The 15068-nt window shown below is 51.5% G+C and overlaps 1 protein-coding gene across 2 annotated transcripts in view; it reads left to right on the top strand.

Moving 5' to 3' along the window:
* Positions 1 to 6082, top strand: part of ADCY1 (adenylate cyclase 1) — a gene marked incomplete at both ends in the record, with an annotated part of 142718 nt that extends 136636 nt beyond the window's left edge. For both annotated transcript variants that reach the window (XM_084247973.1, XM_084247972.1), the window contains 2 exons: positions 2305 to 2429; positions 5744 to 6082. In XM_084247973.1, the coding sequence (XP_084104099.1) occupies positions 2305 to 2429; positions 5744 to 6082 (464 nt within the window). The remainder of the gene's footprint in view (positions 1 to 2304; positions 2430 to 5743) is intronic.
* Positions 6083 to 15068: the final 8986 nt, after the last annotated feature.

The raw sequence follows: 15068 nt of genomic DNA, 5'->3' as shown, positions 1-15068 counted from the left end.
CTAGGAGCAGCAGTCAGCAAGAAGGAAGGTGGTGCCGCGAGAGGAGTGCTTGGGGGTGCAAGACAAGTTCTGCTGTAGACAGGTTGCCTTAGGAATGGGGAGAGTTACTGTCCCGCTCCTGAGGTACATGCAGAACTTGATGATCTAAGTGACTTTCAGATGCACCTCCGAGTCCATGAGCTGGAGGAAAGTGCTGCCCCCAAACATGGGAGTCTCTGCCTGGCCAGCCACCCAGAAAGAGGCTTGGCAGGAGCCCAGCTGCTGGGACCCAGGCCTTCATCATCCTCCTGGGCTCCCTTCCCTGCCCTGTGAGGAGGGAGACATTAGAAGCCTAAGTTCCTTCCCAACCTTTATGAGACCATAGGGTATATTTTTAAATTTTAAATTCACTTTTTTTTTTTTTCTGGGATATAGATAGTTTACCAGAAAAATTTCTGTTAGTTTTAGGATACAGTTAAGCTAGAGATTTTCCTTTCCTCCCTCTTTTACCCTTTCTCCTCCCTTCCCTTCTACTAGTCTAGGTACATTTAAACTGGGATTTAAATGTATGTATTTATGGTTGTTTATAGTTGTTTTGTTAGTGTGCAGAGTGGGATACCCCAGGGCCCCCAAACCTGCATGATCTAAATAGTTTCTGCCGTCTACTGCATAGAGACAAAGTATACTCTTGGTGTGAAATAACTTTAACAGAATACTGTGCGTAGAGAGAAGAAAGGATAATAGTTTCCCAATAAAGCACCCCAAATTAGGTGTCCCCTAGTGGGTAAATGCCCAGCCAAACAGGGCTGGCCCAAAGCAGGGCCACCTTCTGGCAGGGAACTGTAGGAACAGAGCAGAAGGGACCAGGAAAGGAGCAAAATCAGAGTGCAGAAGTCACGGTAAAGGCTGCCATTGTTAGCTTCCCCACCTGTGTGTCTCTCATCCATGTATTTCTTCCATGTTCCCCAAGTCCCTGATGCAATTCTGGGACTGAGAAGCAAGCAGGACTTCTTCCTCAGTCTCTGCTCCATGTGTCCCCTCCTGTGTCTCTTCCTGTGTCTGTTCTCCAGGTATTCTACACCTGACCGCTCAGCTCCGCCCCTCCGTAGGTGGGCCAGGGAACATGGAATTTCCCCCTTTCGTGGAGATTACTCTCTAACAGTTTTAAGTTTCACGTGTCTAGTGTCCTTACAAACAGACCTGACAACTGGGTTTGAGTGTAGGAGGTGGTAGCAGGTGCTTATGAGGATGGGCAGAATATTCAGGCTGCTGGGTGGGGCAAATGCCTGCCATGTCTCACCTAAGCATTCAGGCTGCCTCCTCAGGGCCTCAGACACAGACTAGTAGAGATACCAGATGTGACAGGAAATCGGGGGAAGGCTCCCTCAGGGAAATTCCATTCTTTGCTCTCTAACAGCAATCCTAAAGATCAGCCCAGCCTCTGTACTTGTATGGCCAGTCTCTTGGGCCCTGGATGCATGTGCTCTAGGGTCCTTCGCTCAGCAGAGGGGCTCAGTCTCATAAATCTGGGCAGGAGCATCCAGGCTGATGGGGGGCTCCCATGTCCACCTGGACCTGGCAGAGCTTTCCCCAGCTCACACCACTGAATTCTGTCCCCACACTTCTCCCATGTCACACCAGCTCCCCACTGTCCAGGCTTTGGGGATTAATTAGGCTAGTGGCTGAAATGTTATTAACACCCTTGCCTAAGCTCAGAAAAATGCATGGGTGAGTGCAGAATGGGAAGGTGTGATGTGGGCTGGCTGAAATAGAAAGTCCCAGTCACCAGCTAGGGCCTCAAGAACCACCTTCTGAGCATCCTGAAGTGCCCTGATCTCTTCTGGCTTACATACCTTCAAATGCACATAGACCATGGGTGCTCTGGTGGTGGGAAAATTATGGCAACTACACCTGAGGGGAGGAATCCTGTCTTGTGAAAAAACAAACAAGTATGTAAAATAATGATGTGTCATTAATAGTAGTAGTAGTAGTAGTAATAATAATAATAATATAAAGACATGTGGGATTGCATCCAGGGAAGTGGGAGTTACTGTTCTTTCTGGAACAGTCTGGGGACATAAGGTGATCTTGTAGAAAGAACAATCAGCCTTCTTAGTAAGCAGGACTCAGCATGGGGCACTTTCCAGGAAATGGGACTTTTTTCTAGATCATTCCTGTCAGTGGTGCCACATCCCCCCGGGTGATGTGCAAACAGAACTGGGAACTGTGAGATACCTGCTTGAGGAGGGGGCATTGTGCTAGGGCAGCAACTCCCCTAGGGAGCTTTCCCCAATAACGGTGTGCTCTCTCATGGCCGTTTCGCAGGTATCAACGTTGGCCCTGTGGTGGCTGGAGTAATAGGTGCTCGCAGACCGCAGTACGACATCTGGGGAAACACAGTCAACGTGGCCAGTCGGATGGACAGCACTGGTGTCCAGGGCAGAATCCAGGTCAGCTCACTCAGAAGTCCCCCAGGTACAGGTGCCTAGGCTGCAGGTGGGGAGACTGAGATGGAAGAAGCAAAGGGGTGAGCCTGGACAGGACTGGGCCACCTGCCCAGCCCACAGCCCTGCACCCTCCCTCCCTGCCTGCTTCTCCTGCATGGGGACATGAAGCTGCATGACTCAGGGAAACCTGGGGGTAGTGCTGGAGCCCAGCAGCTGTATTTGGGCTTTGGTTTGCTCCATGGCCACCATGTGCCATAAGCAGAGTCAAGGAACAGGATGAGTGATGGAGTCCCATCAGCCTCCAGCATCCCCAGGACCTGCCTGCTAGCCCCACTGTCTTAGGGGTTTCCTCGGTATTAGAAGGGCGTTGTGCTATGAAGGCCACCTGATCTAGGCCCCGTGGGTGGGAGGTCACTTGGAATGAGGGCCTGGGCTATGACATCCTCTAGATAACAGTGCTGTGGCTTTTCATCAGCATGTGGGCTGTGGTCCAGCTAGCGGTGTTACCTTAGAACAAAAGTGGAACTGGGTCAGCTGGGTTGGCTGGGCATGGAACACTTGACCCTAAGGCCTGAGCCCTAAAGCCTCTGGTGTTAGGAGGAAAGGTATCTGCCCCTGTGTGTGGCTGTGACTGGCCTCTGGGGGTCTGTGGGGATGAGGGATAGTGAGTGGTTCCTTCCTGCTGTGGCTGAATCTCGGAGCGGGTGTCTTGTCTGAGGACTCCAAACTCAGCTGCTGTCACTGAGCAGTGCCATGAGGACCCCCCCAGTGCCCCCCGCCCAGACCCTGCCAGACATGTGTATTCCCCTAGGTCTTGAGGGAGGTACCAGGTGCAGGACTGCAGGTCATTGTCTAGACAAGAAGACTGCTGCCCAGCACCCACAGGGGCCCCTGTTCAGTTCTGCCCCTCCCAGCACTCTGGGTCCTGACGCTCAGTCAGGTCACTGTGTATCTCTTGACTCTATCACTTGAAATATTCATGGAGTTCTCCTGCTTAGAACACAGGCAAGTCTTCACATCTTGCTCATCAGATCTTGTACATCGGCTTTTATTTTCTTCTATTGTGGTGAAATACACATAACGTTACCACCTTGGCTGTTTTCATGTGGACAGCCCCGCAGCACTGAGTGACCCCCACATGCTCCCTCCCAGGAAGCTGTGCTCCTTTCCTCATGTGATCTTTCCCCGATGCACCTCAAAGCCTCCCCTGGGATTGGTAGCTCCATCAGGGAGATGTTGACAGAAACCCTGGCCACCCTACAGCCTGGCCTCTGTCCCACGCCAATGTCACATTTCTATGTTTCTAAAATCAGACCTGGGTGAGCTTGTCTTCTGCTCAGAACCAGGTCTGTGGCCCCTGGGTAGACTGTGCCTGGGTCTCCTCATCCGATGGTCCCCACTGCTCCACTGCGGAGCTGTCCCACCGTGTGGCCCCACCAGGGCATCAGACCCTTGGATCTCCCTCCTGGTCCTCCCTTAACCTGATCAGACCTCCTAGCTCCCCTGCAGTACAGCAGGGGCCACCATTCCACAGCTGTTCCCCCTTCCATTGGTGGGGCTACTTCCCTGCTCCCTAATCCCCCACCCATGCAGAGTCACTGCAGGGAACACAGAAAGGATTCATGAGCGTGTTTCCTGGAACCGCAGCTTTGTGTGCTGCCAACCTGGGGTCCTTGCTGATGTGCGGGTGGCAGCAGCCCCTGCAAGGAGCCATGGGCTTTTTCTGAAACTCCAAGCAGCCCCCATGCATCCCCAAAGGCATCAGTCAGCTGTGAAGGGCCACAGAAGCCATTGGCGGGGAATGACGTCATCCTGCCATAGGGAGTGGTGACAGGGATGGTGACCTGCATAGTAAAACCAGCCTGTGCTCTTCCATCCTCCCTCATCCTCACTTGCAGGACAGTCAGGTTTGTGCATGCTTTCTGTGGAGGGAAGCCTCTTCTTCTAGATCCATGGGCTGATTTTTCTGGCCCAGGAGCTGTGCAGGTTCTGGGTTGGTGGTGGGTTTTGTTTTCTCTGCTGTCCTGACAGTTTCCAGCAGAGCAGGTCTGCTTTGTCCTAACTCACTCCTTCCTTTCCCCCTTCATTTATTCCTTCCTTCACTCAACTGGTACTTGTTAAATGACACCTGTGTGCTGTGATAAACTGTGGCCAACAACCAGGCCAACATTGGTGTGGGGGCACTTACTGCCCCTGAGGGGATCCAAGTCATGTGCAAAGAGGCAGCTGATGTTAGCAAGGAGGACAGCCAGATGCCCCACACAAAGCAAGGTGTGAGTCGGCGGGCAGGGACAAGTGAGGCCTTGTTGCCTCAGCTCTCTGGGAACCGATGCGGCTTTGACCCTGTGAGAGCATGGCTCAGAGTGGACTGAGATAGCTAAAGACATCAAAGATTGGGCAGCCATGTATGTGTGTCTGTGTGTGTGGTTGGGGGTTCCTGGGGATATTTTCAGAGCAACCTGGGAGATGGGGGTGGTTCCCTGCATAGTAAAACCAAGAAACCAAACCTTCTGTTCTCTTCCGTTAATTGAACTTTATTAGAAAGTGCTTTCACAACCTTATCTTATCTCTAGCTTTGTTAGGCAGGCATTCCAGCTAAAATGGTTAGGAGTCTGAGAATCAGGGGAGTCAGGCCAGGACCCCGTGTTCTCTAATGACTTGCCCCTTGCCCTGGCAGTACTGGTGCCTCCATATCCTGCCCATAAGGTATAAAGGGCTTCCTGGTGCACCATTTTGCACCTCCACTTGGGTCACTGAGGGCTCTGTGTCAGCAGTGGGGGGAAACCTCTTCTATCCCAACTCTATTTCCTGCTGTCCCCCTTCATGAGCTGGTAAAACATCTGGGCCCTAAAACATCTAGGACTACTAAGGTGCTGAGAGTGCTGGCCCAGAGGCCAGTCTTGTTCCTGTCTGTCCACAGCCAGAGTTGGATCCTGTCCAGCCATCTGGCCTGACTGTGGGGTGACTACGGAGTTGACATTGCTGGTGCCAGTCATTACCTGCCATGTCCAGCCTGCTCGCCCTCTCTGGGCACCCTGATGGTAAACACTGTCTTCTCAGCTTGCCAGGGCTAACAGGAGGCAGGACTCCCCACATTGTTCCTGTTCAGGCCCCCAAGTCCCATGGCCTCTTCTTGTAGTTTCACATCCTTCTTAGTGACCAATGACCGTGGGGCAGCAGAGGCCCTGGCTTCCAGGCCAGGCCGGAGAGATTGGGTGGTGGGGTGTGGGGGGAGGGAAGCTTCCATGGGCTCCCACCCCCCACCCCAGGTCCACCCTCTGTGGACTGAGAATAACCCCCACTTTCCTCTGCTGCAGGTGACTGAGGAAGTTCACCGGCTGCTGTGCCAGGGTGCATACCACTTCGTGTGTCGAGGCAAAGTCAGCGTCAAGGGCAAGGGGGAGATGCTGACGTACTTCCTGGAAGGCAAAACCAATGGAAACAGCTCCCAAAACAGGTCCCTGAACTCAGAGCGGAAAATGTGTCCTTACGGGAGAGCCAGCCTTCAGACCAGACTGGCCACCGGCCGCCCTCCAGTGCCCCCTGTGGCCAGCCTACCTGTCAGAGCAAGTCTGGGGACTTTGCAAGGCTCGAGGCTCACCCCTGGGCCCCCCAGCCAGCACCTGCCCCCTGGAGCAGCTGGGAAGGAGGCTTAGTGGTATCCATGCTGGCCACTGGGGGCACAGGGCGTGTGTGCTCAGGACCTCCAGCGGAGACCAATCTAGCCAGCAGAGCAGGCGGCTGGTGACTGGGCTGGGGAAGGGGCATAACCTGGAGCAGCTTGACAGTAACTCAGATGAAGAGAGAAACCCATCTGCATGGATGGTGGGGCTTTCATAGGAGTTCTGCTTGCTCCATTTTCTCTTCAGTGGTAGAGGGTGGGTCAGCATAGCGTGTTCAAGCTTCAGTACATCCACCAAGACTACAGTTTTACAGGAGAGCCATGGAGGTCTGGCTGGCAGAGTGACCAGATGCCCTGAGATGGATCTATTCAACCTTGAGGGCGGTTCCCACCCTGGGCAGTGGTGTGCAGGAACCCAGAGTGGGAGTCAGGTCTTGCTCAGCTTGGAGCTGGCTGGCCCTGAGATTAATGGTTGGCAGAATTGAGATGCCCTGTCCCACTGCATGGATGGTAGTGGCTGCTGATTTTCATCAAAAGCGTATTTCACTGAGAACCAGAGGCTGGTCTTCTGGAATTCTTGGAAGAGGGTCGGGGAACTCGGCAGCCATGTTGTATTGTGACCAGCATCATCGTATTCAGCCTGTGCATTCACCTGCCCCACCTGAACGAACTGGTCCTCATAAAGCCTGGGCACCTCCTTCTCTGCCTCTGTGGCTGTGTTGGTCATTGGAGAAAGGTAGTAGGGTGTTTCTCCCCTGTCTGCCATGGTGCCTCTGTGTCTGTGCATGTAACAGTGGTGTGAGGCTTCACTGATCCTAAGAACTGGAGACCCTCACAACTATGAGAAAGCTTCCTTGATGGAAGATGTTTCTCTGATGACCAGCCCCCAGATGTGTTTTGTTTTTGTTTTTGTTTTTTTTTTTCAGTTTATGGCCACAAACCCATGTGGCCCTGCTCCACTTTGCAGGGAGAGACTGCAGGTGTGAGTCTTGGAATTGCTCTCATGCATTTCTGTGACTGCCCTGGAGTTGGAGTCCAAGGACATGCCAGATGCACTGTTAGGGGTTGGGGGTGGAGTCCCTGGCTGGGGCGGGGAGGGGTTGTAGGAAGGGACTGGCCAAAATGTCTAGTTTGAGCATCTGGAGACCTCAGATCTCAACTGCAGGGAGGAAAGCAGCTTGAAAGGAGGGAAGGTCTGGGGCAGGCACATTGGGAGGGGGCATCCAGAGAGCACAGCTTTGACATGCAGCAGGAGGGATCTCAGGACTGCAGGTCACCTGTACCAGCAGGCCTTGAGGGCTATGTCTCACCCCATCCTTCCCTGGGGGTCCCACTTGTTCAGGATTGGCACAGTTATTCACTCCGGACTGCCCTGTAGGGTGTCCTCCAGTTTGCTCCCCTCATGGGTAGGAGAGCCATGTCACCTGGGGGCAGCACCCAGGTTGCTGGCCCATGAGGGGAAACATTTCCTCTGAACAGGTCACATGACATTTCCCTGTCGTGGGGAAACCCAGCTCGGGAGCTCTTTGGGGCAGCCCCAGTGTCAGCCTCCAGGTTGGGTGTGGAGGGGTCAGTGATGTAGGAATCGGGACAGAGTGGATGGAGTTTTTTAGACACCCCCATGGAGCATCATGGCACATCTGCTCTGTGGACTGGTGACACCCACCACTTGATTGAGAAGGACTCGAAGGCGAATTTCCCCACGACCCTTAGCAATAGGACAACATTCCTTCAGGGAAAACTGAGTCAGGAGCCCTGTGCTGTGTGCTGGCTCTCAGTTCTGTGCATAGGGGCCCACCTGTGCTGGCTGTGGGGCTGGAAGCCTGGCCTTGACCTTCGGCAGTGACCTTGTCTGGCTGTGCTGGGTCTCTGCGCCAGGCTTCCACCAGGGGTGGGGTGTGTGTGGACAGGACAGTGATCCTGACCCTGTGAATATACTTAGCTACATGGCAGAGGGGACTTTGCAGGGGGAATAAAAGACATGGGCTGTAGCTGGGGTAGGGTCGGGGAGAAGTCCTGAGCTATCTGGTGGGCTCAGTGTGGCCATGGGCACCTTAGAATTGTGACCAGGAAGTCTGGATGATTCCGAGCATAAGATTGCTGCTTTAATGATGCTCAGCTCTCCCACAACTACAGACGTTGAATCTGGCATCAATCCGAGTGTGCCGGTGGTAGATCACCCTGAGCCTCCCGGTGAAAGCCAGCCTGAATAGTACCTCAGGTCCTCGGGCCTTGAGACCCTGCATATGCCGTGCAAAGCCACCAAATGCGTGGCTCCCTGTGCAGCAGCAGGGGGAAGCCATCCAGGCGCTCGACTGTTCCGAAACAGCGAGGTTTCTACTTCAATGAGCAACATCTTCATCATCAGCAGTTCCAAACCCTACTTGCTTCCTGTGGGCACAGGAGTCGTGTTTAGCCATAATTCCGCTCCTTGGGGTTTGGTGAACAACTTCCTTTTTATTTGTGATGAGACTGTATTATATTGCCTTATTTATTTTTAATGTTGTACAATATTCATGTACAAATGTTAGAGCCTTTTGAGTAGGATTCTCTCTATTTAAGATGCTCTGTAAATAGTGCACTGGTTACGGGTGCCCCTGTCCACTCCTACCAAAAATGAAGAATCCCTCCCCCGTGTGAATGGTGCACTTTAGCCACATGCCTGAAGTTTCTAAGCCTCACCTCCCTGCTTGATAAAGCTTTGACCCTTTGGAATGACCATGTGTGCCCCTTTGGGACCCCTGCATGCCTCCCAGGCCCTATTTCAGTAGAGTAGAACACAGCCCTGAACTTCCAAACACTTCCACAAACCCTAATCCTGGGCTGGTCCAGGTGTCTGTGTCCTAGAGCGGATCCCTCATGGGCCAGCAACCTGGAGCCTGCCTGTGTTTCTCAGACTCTAAAGCTACCAGGGCTTCCACGTATCTTCTGTAACTAGAAGCAATAACTCTAGCTCAAACTCTAGAGGTGAGACTGGTCCAAAGCAGACTGGCAACTCAGACAAATCATGAGTCTAATTTGCTCAACTGACTGATACTGTGGGGGGCGGGCCCAGCCCTTCCTGCAGTCCCGGCTCAGGGTGCCTCACACTGTGAGGTTTGCTGTCAGCACCGGCTACTGGGAGCAGAGAGCCAGTCTCAGCTCTTGTCAAGTCATCCCTGGGGGAGGAAGAAGGAAGACAAGACCACCCTAAGATCTGTGCAGATCCATCACTCTTGTGACTGAGTCTCTGCCGTCCATAGGGTCCACATGGCCCATAAGGTGTGGTGAGTGCAGGAGGCTGTCCTGTAGGAAACAATCCTCTGAACAGGTCACCTGACATTTGTGGGTAAATGGGTTGATGTGTGTTTGTGGTGGTGGGGCCTTGGCTTGAACAGAGTTCAGCTACCAATCTTTGGAGATGCCAGGTTTTGTTTGCATCTGATAGGAATCCTGTGCCATAGCCCCAAGAGCAATGTAGTATCAGTTAATCCTGCTGTAATCTGCTACTCAAGAAGGGCGGGGACTGGCCTGTCAGCCCATTTAGGTTTTCTCTGGGCTGTGTGGACCCATCTCTGTCCCAGGGTATCTCACTCTTCTGTACTGCATGTCCCAGTGGTCCCAGGTCACAGGCTCCTGCCAGTCTCTACCCAGGTGGCAAGTGCTGCCCACAACATGCATGATGTATAGGCTCAGAAAGTGAGTGCTACCTGACCGTGCACCTGCTGTCTGGGTGTGGATGAGGGAGAGGGAGAATACACACGTGTGCAACTAGCACTTACCAGGGAAGGTCACAGAACTGCTGTTAAAACATGTGATTCTGAAATGTTCAGGCCTACTAGCTGTATATACAGCAACACCCAGACACTGACTTGCCCATGATTTTTGTTGTGTCTTGCAATTTAAAAATCAGCCTCCTTAGAGGCAGTTGGTTTCAAAATATTTGGTGCGGTGAAATAAAGGGTGAGCTGTGACCAGGCTGCATCAGCTGGCTGGAAGTTGGATGGCATGGATCTGTCCCTGGACACAGAGGTCCTGCCTCCCCAGTTGCATTTACTTTGTAAGTTTGAGTCAACAGGTCTCATTTTCATTTCATCATCAGTGCATGATGGAAAAATGTGACATTTATTCAGACAGTGTCGTGGGGTTTGCATTTGTCTTCATGGGTCTGTAGGCCAGGGATGGGCCCAAGTAAGAAGCAAGAGTCAGCTAGGGGCGTTTGTAGGGGCCCAGAGGTTAGCAAGCTGGAATGGGGACCCCATGTTAGGCAGGCCTGTGTGTAGGAAGATCAATTGAGATAAGTCAGGCCTCCAAATTGAGGTTGGGGGTCAACAAAGAGGTCGTAGCTGAGGCACGCAGACACCCCACTGCCTGTCATCACCCAGTGCACATTGTGCAGAGTGGCGGTGACTGACCTCCCTCAGGCCCTGGCCTTTCACCACACCCACCAGTTTGCACCTGGGTTAAATGGGCCCAGGCCAGGCTGCCAGCCAAGACCTGAGGCCACAATTGTACCAAACTGAGGTCTGAGTCTGAGGGGTGTGAGGGGCAGAGAAAGACCTCAGGGCATGTCCCTCCTGAAGGGTAGGGTGAGGGTGTGGCCAAGGGTGGACCTTCAAGAAGGCTTGTTTGGCTGAGCCCAAGGAAGAACCTCCCAATTGTGAATGTTCCAAGATAATTCTGAAGTGTGTGTGTGTCTGTGTGTTCAGGGGTGAGACTTGGATTGGCAGATGCCCCAAGGAGTGCTGACAGGCCACTGTGCCTGTGATTCTGTGTGAATTGATTCAGAGACCTGATTTGAGGAGGTGAAGGCAGGCCTGTGCCCGGGAGACAATGTGGTACCAAAGGATAGGAATTTAGGGGTGCAGAGGAGCCAGAGTGCATGGGATGGAGGCTGGTATGACCAACAATGAACCAGCCATGCCCACTGGCGTGGGGCACTGTGGGCCCAACCCCAGAGGCTAAGCGCAATTTATATTTTCTCTCTCAAGGGGTCAGTTACCCATGTGGGCACAGCCCCAGAAAGCCATGAATGCGGGGGAGTTCTTGTCCTCACCTCCCTGAGGCCAAGGGGTACTTTGGAAAAGATTTGAATTTTCCTTTGTCCCTGTTGGTACACCACATACTGAAGGAAGGTCCTGTGATGTGATGTGGACATTTTCACCTGTTGTCCAGCCTGATTTCATGCACCCTTCAGGAGGCTCCACCTCCCAAAATAATTCGACTTCATGATAACAACTTATATATATATATATATATATAATATATATATTATATATATCCATATATATGTATTTAATTTCTCTCAACAGCTAATCCATCTGTTCCATATCAAATCTTTCAATAAGATAAAAATAATCAACCTGCAGAGGAATACCCAGTTCAAATCTCTTCTCTGTCTCTCTGTCTTCTCTCTCTCTCTCTCTCTCTCTGTGTGTGTATGTGTGTGTGTTTGTATGTGTGTCCCCAGGCTCAGTTTTGACCCTACCAGAGGCCAAGTGGTTCCTGGTCCTCCATCTCCAGCAACAGCTAGAGAGTAAGAAAGTCTCTTTCCTTGGTTCATTTTTAAGAGAATCTCTCTACAATATCAGTGCTGAAGTTCAGGGGCATTGAGGCATGTTTTTTATTGTTTGTGTGGTTCTTTTATTTTTGTTTTTTTGAAACACATGGATGTCTGTGGAAGTCACACAGGAATTCTGCAGGGAGGATCCCAGGGCCCTCACACCCCCTCACGCCTCCTCCCCACCTCCTCACACTGCCTAGGGAGCCATTTGGAGGCCAGGCCTTCACACTGCACATTCATCACTGTCAGTCCTGACCATGCAGTGGGAAGAGACAACCATAGACTGGTTGTCTTCCTTGGTTATGCCTCACAACTGGCTAAAAAAATCACCTTAGAAATCAGAAAACCTATTTTTTTGCCACTACTTGCCTAGCACAGCTGCAGCTGCCAGCCTGTTCCCTGCCTTCCTGAGGGGTGACAGTCACTTCAGATACCATCCTTCATTCCTTTGTGAAGTGAGTCGTTCTTCCTATGCTTCGCAGTCTGTTCTGCCCTGCTCACCCAGGGAAAGGCCCTAGTTGCTCTTGTCTAGTTAACATGTTTCTACTGGACTTTCTCATGTGACCACAAACTAAGGAAACAATTGTGACTCTCACTGAAATCTATGAGGACAGCTTGCAGAGTTCTCCCCTCAAAACAACCTGTCAAGGGAGAATGCACATTGTCAATGAGTATTCTGAGGCTCAGAGACATTACAGACTCAGGCAAGGTCACACAGCACTAGTGGCAAGACCAGGATCCATCCTGTCCATTCCTAGTCCTTGGTTTTTTCATTATAGTCAATGTCTCTTGGCTAACAGTGAAATGTCAAAAATTGTGCTGGTTTTGATGGAGCCCTTTAGCTGCTTGGCATGCAAGTGCTCCCTGCTGTTGGGGGTACCTTTGTCAGGCTAGTTCTGGCCCCGAGGTGGGTGGGTACAAACCCACAGCTTGTCCCTGGATATGCTCTGGGCAGGGCTTTGTCCTCATGAGACCTCACATTGCTATAATAGAAGACATACCCTCTTGGCTAAGCCATGGCTCTTCTTTAACAGCTGATCCCTGAAGGACAGAAAATGTTAGGCTTGAAAAATCCCTTCCTTGTATTGCCACACTTTCTACCCTCAAACCATGTGGCTACACCATCTAGATGTTCCTAAGAGAGCTCACTCAACCAGGAGGGCAGTTGCCCACTGCTTACTGTAAGGTCTATCTTCAAATAGGGAGCATCAGATACCCCCAAACCACACACATTTCTCCACTTCCACAGAGCCAGCCCAGCCCCCCAGTTCCTGGTGAGGAGTTGTGTGAGCTTTAGAAAGGTGGAGTTTGCTGTTTCTACTCTTGCTTTGCTGTTGGCTACTCAGTGTCACGGTCACATTCCCAGCACACTGTCAGCAGGTCAGTGTACCTTGCTGGGGATGAGAGTATGCCCAGGAGATTTCACTGGGAGTGTTCAGAAGGCATGACAGGGACCTGACAGATGACTGAAGTTGGCAAGCTCCAGAGTAGAGTCCCAGTCCCTCCAGGCATGACTTTCCTGCTGGACTGGACAGCTGATTTTCAGATGGGTTGCTTTCTAAAATGGCTTGCCATCACTTATTGAGAACTGGTGTTTACACAGAAAGGATATCCTAGACTCATACCCCGGGGCCTAATAGACGTGAGCGGATGGTCTGAGACTGATTGTTCAGGGAGCCGAGTCTGGGGTTCTCCCTCCATGGCGGGTTAGTGGGCCCAGTGGCAGTCAGAACTTGCTTCTTGCCTCCTACCAGCAACCTCCATGCCATCCCAAGCCCTGGGCATGAAGCACAAGTCTCAGGGGACTACCCCCACATGCTGGGAATCCTGAGGCAGCCTGTGGCTGCCTCGTGCACACACTGAGTATCCCCACTCCGAGTGTCAGTGCTGGAGAGTTGTGAGGTTTACCTTTGTTCCTATTGAAACTATGGACATCCAGGTCATTTGTACCTGGAACCTCATGTCATGAAATTCTAATTGTGTGAAACTTAGCTTGAAAACACACCATGTCCACCTTGGGTATCTGCCAATTGGCACAGAACATCCCTACAATAGGGGGAACCTGAGGCCCAGCCTGCATAGCTCCTACACTGATTATGCAGAGCCCTCCTTCAGCCCATGCCCTTCCTCCCCGCCTCTCGTTCACACTGATTGCACAGCGGCTTGCCCAAGTGAGGATGATGTATGGTTATGATATCCCTATGGTTCTCAGTTAAGGCGAACCCAGGGCCCGTTCCTGAGTTAAGTCCCTGGTGTAAACTAAGCCCTTCTGTGTTCAGCTAGCAATGGTTGCATCCCCGCTTGGAATCCAGAACAAGGGAGCAAGTGTGACCTCCCACTGTCAGAGCTCATGGAGGATGCTTCTCTAGATGTGAAAACAAGGTATAGCAGGACAGCAGCTTTGATGTCACTGGGTAACTTCTCATTATAGATTTGTAAACTCCATACGGGTCTATTTTTACGTCAACTGAGCACTGTGGCGTATACCTTCCAGTCTTCCAAGATTGTTAAAAAATTGAGACAAGTAATTACATAATTTGCCCTATTTTTTTTTAAGTGAATGGACTGACATTAAGTGTGAATGTACATTTCTTAATTACAACTTTTTCTACTGAGTGTTTGCACTATACTTTCTGGAATCTTATTTAACAAAATAAAGGAAAAAATTGCTTGGCTAAGCTCTGTAGTCAGTTTAATTGAACAGTGGTCGTATAGCAGGAGGTTCTCTGCCTGTCTCACTTACCCTGCATGGGAGACTCTGTCATGTCCCTCCCTGGCACAGTTCTACCCATCACGTGACAGGTAGTAGCCGTGGATGGACACATGGCACCTCTTTTCCTACTAAACAAGAGATTCCAGGGAAATAATTTGTGTTATTTGTAACTCCCCACACCAAGTCTCTCTGATTAATGAGTCTGGTATTCTGCTATTTTAATCTTTCATAAAACAGGAAATAAATCTTTTGCTGCCCCAAATATGAATGTTGGGGTTCACCCAATTTGCCTTGTACCTCCCACAGACCTGGGGGTCTTTAGTTTCTGGCCACTTGGGCAAGTGGAGGTAGCCACCTTCAGGCAGAGGCCACGTGGCCCAGGGCTGCTGGGACAGTGTTTAGCAGGAACCAGTGAGGCCTGTCACTATGGCTTAGTAAAGAAACCCACCCATGCCCTGAAGGAGTCATCTCTGATTGTGGCAGATTCTGCATCTGTGTCCTCAACCCACACCAGCCCTTCCTTGTAAGCAGGTTAAGTTGTATCCCTGAGCTGGGACTTGCAGGGCCTGGGCCCCCATAAACCTGTGTGGGTGGTGTAAAGAGTGGCTAGGGGTGGGGGGCAATGTCAGGAGCGGCTCACTGGTTTCGGGGGGGTGAGAAAAGGGAGAAGAGTAGACGACAAGCCTGTGTTCCCTCTGATTGGGAAGACTGGGTTGTATGGATTGGCTATATTTGAGGGTGACTGTGGGGACTCCAGAAGGAACC

This window comes from Talpa europaea, assembly GCF_964194135.1.
Source record: "Talpa europaea genome assembly, chromosome: 11".
Taxonomy (NCBI): Eukaryota; Metazoa; Chordata; class Mammalia; order Eulipotyphla; family Talpidae; genus Talpa; species Talpa europaea.
Note: the sequence above shows the minus strand (reverse complement) of the source record. Positions and strands in the feature narration are given on the sequence as shown.